General features: G+C 68.6%; 1 protein-coding gene across 1 annotated transcript; it reads left to right on the plus strand.

Annotated features, from left to right (window-relative positions):
• Positions 1 to 1,908: 1,908 nt before the first annotated feature.
• IRX3 (iroquois homeobox 3) lies at positions 1,909 to 4,068 on the plus strand (the record flags this gene model as incomplete). Its single annotated transcript, XM_080702520.1, has 4 exons — positions 1,909 to 2,187; positions 2,323 to 3,445; positions 3,581 to 3,647; positions 4,014 to 4,068. The coding sequence occupies 4 exons, from the start codon at positions 1,909 to 1,911 to the stop codon at positions 4,066 to 4,068; spliced, it is 1,524 nt and encodes a 507-aa protein (XP_080558646.1).
• Positions 4,069 to 5,062: the final 994 nt, after the last annotated feature.

The following is a 5,062-nucleotide window of genomic DNA, read 5'->3' on the forward strand; positions in this document are numbered from 1 at the left end:
GTGGCGGGTCAGCGAAGATGGAGAGACAGCTGACATCAATTTGGGAGAGCTCGAGTGTTGCCTTCGACCCTAAACCTGGATGTCCCCAGGCTTTCTTGTGTCTTTTCCCAGGGTTGACTCTCCCCAAGGCGTCCACCGGTGGGAAAAGAGACCAGAAGGTGCGGGGGGGTTAAGAACTGGTGTCCCACGTGGGGGTAGAAGAAACTTTCGTTCCCGAAATGGGCTCCCCAGAGCTCCGGTGAGCAGAGCCTGTCCGGGGCCGAGATCCTCGGGTCCCCCTTCTCTCGTGGAATTCGGATTCCACTCTTGATAATTAGTGCCAGGCGGCGGGTTTGCGCCTGGGAGCCGCGGCCTGCCACTCGGCTGCGGAACGCCGGCCCTGAGCCGTCCCCAGGGCTCGCGGGCCTCGGGGCCGTCCGCGCGTGGGTCGCCGCCGAGGCCTGCTGCGCTTAGCCTGGAGCCGGAGCAATTCCGGGAATGTCAAAGCCTTTCTCCACTGCCGCCCTAATCCGCAGAGGTGGGAGTTTAGATGCTGGTAACCGCACGTATTTAGGAAATACCCCAACATACAACCCAAAGTCTGGCCTCCCACCCCACCCCACGCTTTCCCAGAGGAGGGTGTATCCCTGCAGACAGAAGAAGGTGAGTGTGGGCGGAGGGACTCCAGAGCCGGGGAAGGGGTGGCAAAACGAAGGTTTCAACCGACCGAAGATGGCAACGTAGAAACTTCTGGAAGTGCTCTCCCTAAAGTTCCCAGGGCCTCCGCCGCCCGGCCCCTGGCTCCTCCCCCATCCAGACCCCGCCGTTTCCACTCGCGGGTCGCGGCTCCCAAGACCCTCGGAGCGTCCACCCCTTGGGCCCCGAACCGAGCCCTCCATTCTAATAGGGGTCGCACCCGGGCCCCCGGGGGCGTCCATCTGGCCCGAGGGTCGGGTCCTGCGGGGTAGGGGCGCACGCTCCTCCACCCTCCCCACGGCTCTGCGAGCAGCCTGTGCCAGCAGAGCCGGGGGCTCCGGCGCAGTAAAGTCCCGGAACCGGCCTCGGCCCAAAGTCCGGTTCCGAGCCGGGCCGGCCGCGCGGCGGCTGGGGAGGGGCGGGCCGACCCGTCCCCACCCGCACCGGTCCCGCGCCCCGCGCTCCCCCCCCGGCGCGGGGAGGGGCGGCAGCGACGGCCCCGCCCCGCCCGGCCGGCGCGGTCTCCGCGGGGGGGGGGGGCGGCCTCGCCCGGCAGGCGCCCCGGCGATTGGCGACTCCGGGAGGAGACGCGAGGAAAAGTCGAATAAGAGGGCGCGACGTCAGACCCGAGATTTGGGGAAGAGCGAGGGAGGGGGCGTAAGGGCGGGGACGGACACACGGACGCGGACACACACCCCCCGCGCAGCGCCCGGGCGCTCACAACTTTAGGCCTCGGGAGCCCGGGCGCAGAGCCGGGGAGGCGGCGGGAGGGAGCCGGGTGCGCGCCCCGGGCCTGGCGAGAGGCGGAAAGTGAGCGGCGGGGGCGCGGGCGGGGCGCGGGGCGCAGAGTTTGCCCGGTCGGCCGGGAGCGGGAGGAGCGCAGCGGCCTGGGGCGCGGGCGGGAGAGCGCGGGAGAGGAGGGGGCTGCGGAGGAGAGCCGAGCCGAGCGGAGGGGCGACCGGCGAGCGGAGGGCAGCGCGGGCGGCTCGCGCGGAGGAGGGGCTTCGGCCCCGTAGAAATGTCAATCAGCGTCCCGAGCCCCGGGAATCTCCGCCAATCTGTTCGGACCTGACCTGGCTCCTGGCCGCCGCGGAGCGGATCAATAGGGGCGCGCGGAGCGCAGCGCGGCCCCAGCTCGGCCCAGCCCCCGATGCGCGCCGGAGCCCGCGGCCGGCGCTGAGCAGGGCGGCCCCGGGGGCCGGGCCCCTCTCCGTCCGCGCCCCGCGGGCCACCATGTCGTTCCCCCAGCTGGGATACCAGTACATCCGCCCGCTCTACCCGCCCGAGCGCCCGGGAGCCGCGGGCGGCGGCGGCGGCGGCGGCGGCGGCGCGGGGGCCCGGGGCGGCCCGGGCGCCGGAGCCTCGGAGCTGGCCGCCTCGGGGTCCCTGTCCAACGTGCTCTCGTCGGTGTACGGGGCGCCCTACGCCGCAGCCGCAGCCGCGGCCGCCGCGGCCCAAGGCTACGGCGCCTTCCTGCCCTACGCCGCGGAGCTGCCCATCTTCCCGCAGCTGGTAAGAGCCCGAGGAAGCCGGGAGAGGGGGGCTGGCGCCGGGGCGCGGGGTCCGGGCCGGGAGGGTGGCACGGGTGGCCGGCGCTCACCCGCGCCCCCGCCGCGCGTGGGCCCTTCCTTTCCCGTGTGCGAACAGGGCGCGCAGTACGAGCTGAAGGACAGCCCCGGGGTGCAGCACCCGGCCGCGGCCGCCGCGTTCCCGCACCCGCACCCCGCCTTCTACCCGTACGGCCAGTACCAGTTCGGGGACCCGTCCCGTCCCAAGAACGCCACGCGGGAGAGCACGAGCACGCTCAAGGCCTGGCTCAACGAGCACCGCAAGAACCCCTACCCCACCAAGGGCGAGAAGATCATGCTGGCCATCATCACCAAGATGACCCTCACCCAGGTGTCCACCTGGTTCGCCAACGCGCGCCGGCGCCTCAAGAAGGAGAACAAGATGACCTGGGCGCCGCGCAGTCGCACCGACGAGGAGGGCAACGCGTACGGGAGCGAGCGGGAGGAGGAGGACGAGGAGGAGGACGAGGAGGACGGCAAGCGCGAGCTGGAGCTGGAGGAGGAGGAGCTCGTGGGGGAGGAGGAGGACGCGGGGGGCGAGGGCTTGGCGGACGACGAGGACGAGGAGATCGATCTGGAGAACTTAGACGGCGCGGCTGCCGGGCCCGAGTTGGTCCTGGCCGGCGCGGCGCGGAGGGACGGTGACCTCAGCCTGGGGCCCATTTCGGACTCCAAAAATAGCGACTCGGAAGACAGCTCCGAGGGCCTGGAGGAGCGGCCCCTGCCAGCCCTGAGTCTGGCCCCCGCGCCGCCGGCGGTGGCGGCGGCCCCCCCGTCGCCGCCCTCGCCCCCCACTGGCCTGGACCCCTGCGCCCCCGCGCCGGCGCCCTCCTCTGCCCTGCAGAAGCCCAAGATCTGGTCCCTGGCTGAGACCGCCACCAGCCCCGACAACCCGCGCCGCTCGCCTCCCGGCGCCGGGGGTTCTCCTCCGGGGGCAGCCGTCGCACCCTCGGCCCTGCAGCTCTCCCCGGCCGCCGCCGCCGCCGCCGCCGCCGCCGCGGCTCACAGACTGGTCTCGGCGCCGCTGGGCAAATTCCCGGCTTGGACCAACCGGCCGTTCCCAGGCCCGCCGCCCGGCCCTCGCCCGCACCCGCTCACGCTGCTGGGGTCGGCCCCTCAGCACCTGCTGGGGCTTCCCGGGGCCGCGGGCCACCCGGCCTCCGCCTCCTACGCGCGGCCCGCGGAGCCCGAGGGCAGAACAGGTGACCGCGGGGCTCCGGGGAGGGCGCGCCCGGGCTGGCGGGGGCGGGCAGGGCGGGGGCCGCCGGGTCCTGCGGCCCTGGGCCCCCAGCCGAGCGTTCTAAAGCCCGGCCTTCTCTTTCCCTCGCCTCTCTCAGATCGCTGTAGTGCCTTGGAAGTGGAGAAAAAGTTACTCAAGACAGCTTTCCAACCCGTGCCCCGGCGGTAAGGACCCCGAGCCCGGGGGTGGGGGGGTGAAGGGAAGAAAGCCAGCCCCGACAGGGCCTTGGCCCCGGGGAATGGGGCCGAGGACAAAACTCACTTCTGGCTGGCCAGAGACGCCTCCCCAGTATCAGCCCAGAAGCCCGCATTCGCTGGTGGGCTGTGGAGCCCCGCGAGGCCCAGCTCCTGGCTTCAGTCTGGACGCCTTGGCTGCCTTGTTGTTTAACCCCAACGCAGGCACCCACAGCCCAACACAGCCGCGTGAGGCTCCCTGCCCGGCCCCAGCCCCAGGTAGGCTCCCCTGAGCTAGGCCTCGCCTCGCCTCTCTGGCTGCTACTCTCTCTCTCTCTCTCTCTCTCTCTCTTCCAGGCCCCAGAACCACCTGGATGCCGCTCTGGTCTTATCTGCCCTCTCCTCATCCTAGTTGTTTAAAAACAAATTTTAAATCGTTGTATTAATTGTAAAAACAAAATCACTCTGTATAGATATGACTTGTAAGCATGTCCGTGTATGAATACCTAAACACAAAAGTAAACAAAAAAGAAAGGAAAACAGTCCCCTTGTCCCTCCCCAAGTCGCTTCTGTGCCCCCCCCACATTAGCTGAGACTGTGAGGTTTATTTGTCGGGTTGATTTGGGGAGGGTGGAGTTTCAGTGAGAATAAGCGTGTCTGACTTTTTTTGTATATACAGGAAAAAATGTACATATGTGTGAACCAAATTGTACAAGAAAGTATCTATTTTTGGCTAAATAAATGAGCTATTGCCACTTTGACTATAACAGGTCTATCTGCCCCCGTAGGGTCTCTGGTGACTCTCTTGGTTTGGAGGGATTTTTCCCTTCGGTTGTTTGAAGGATCTCCGTCGGGATCTCAGCGGGAAAGGGGACGGCCGAGTGGCCGGACCGGGATGGCGGAGGAGGCGCCCCGGCTGGGCTGTGGGCGCCGCGGGCCCGTGGGCGGTGGGAGAAGGACCAGGGACGCCCTAGAGCCCCCGCGGAGGAGAAGGCGAGGTGGGAAACGCGAAGGAGGTTCCTCCTCTACTCGGACCCATAAAACTGGATCCAACCACAGGTCCACGGCGAACCCGCCGGGCCTTCGGGCCTGCGCTGAGGACAAGCAGAAAGCCTTCGGGCGTCTAGACACGGAGGGCTCTGCCTGGGAGTTTCTCTCCCGCTCCCATTCTTCGATGGGCACAATCGAGGTTTCTCAGTCCTCTGCGTGAAGGGTGGTGCAAGCGCAGCGTCCAGGCCTCCTTGCAGCCAACTGCACCCTCCCTATGGACGCAGGGACGTGGAGACGGAGGTATGGAGACAGGTCTAGGGGCGTACAGCTTTCCCTCCGGCAGAGGCAAGTCTACGCTGGAGTTGAGAGTTGGAGGGCTCGGGTCCTCCTGGCGGCATCTGGGCGTCTGGAGGCCC

The sequence above is a fragment of the Muscardinus avellanarius genome (genome assembly GCF_963383645.1).
Source record: "Muscardinus avellanarius genome assembly, chromosome: 10".
Classification (NCBI taxonomy): Eukaryota; Metazoa; Chordata; class Mammalia; order Rodentia; family Gliridae; genus Muscardinus; species Muscardinus avellanarius.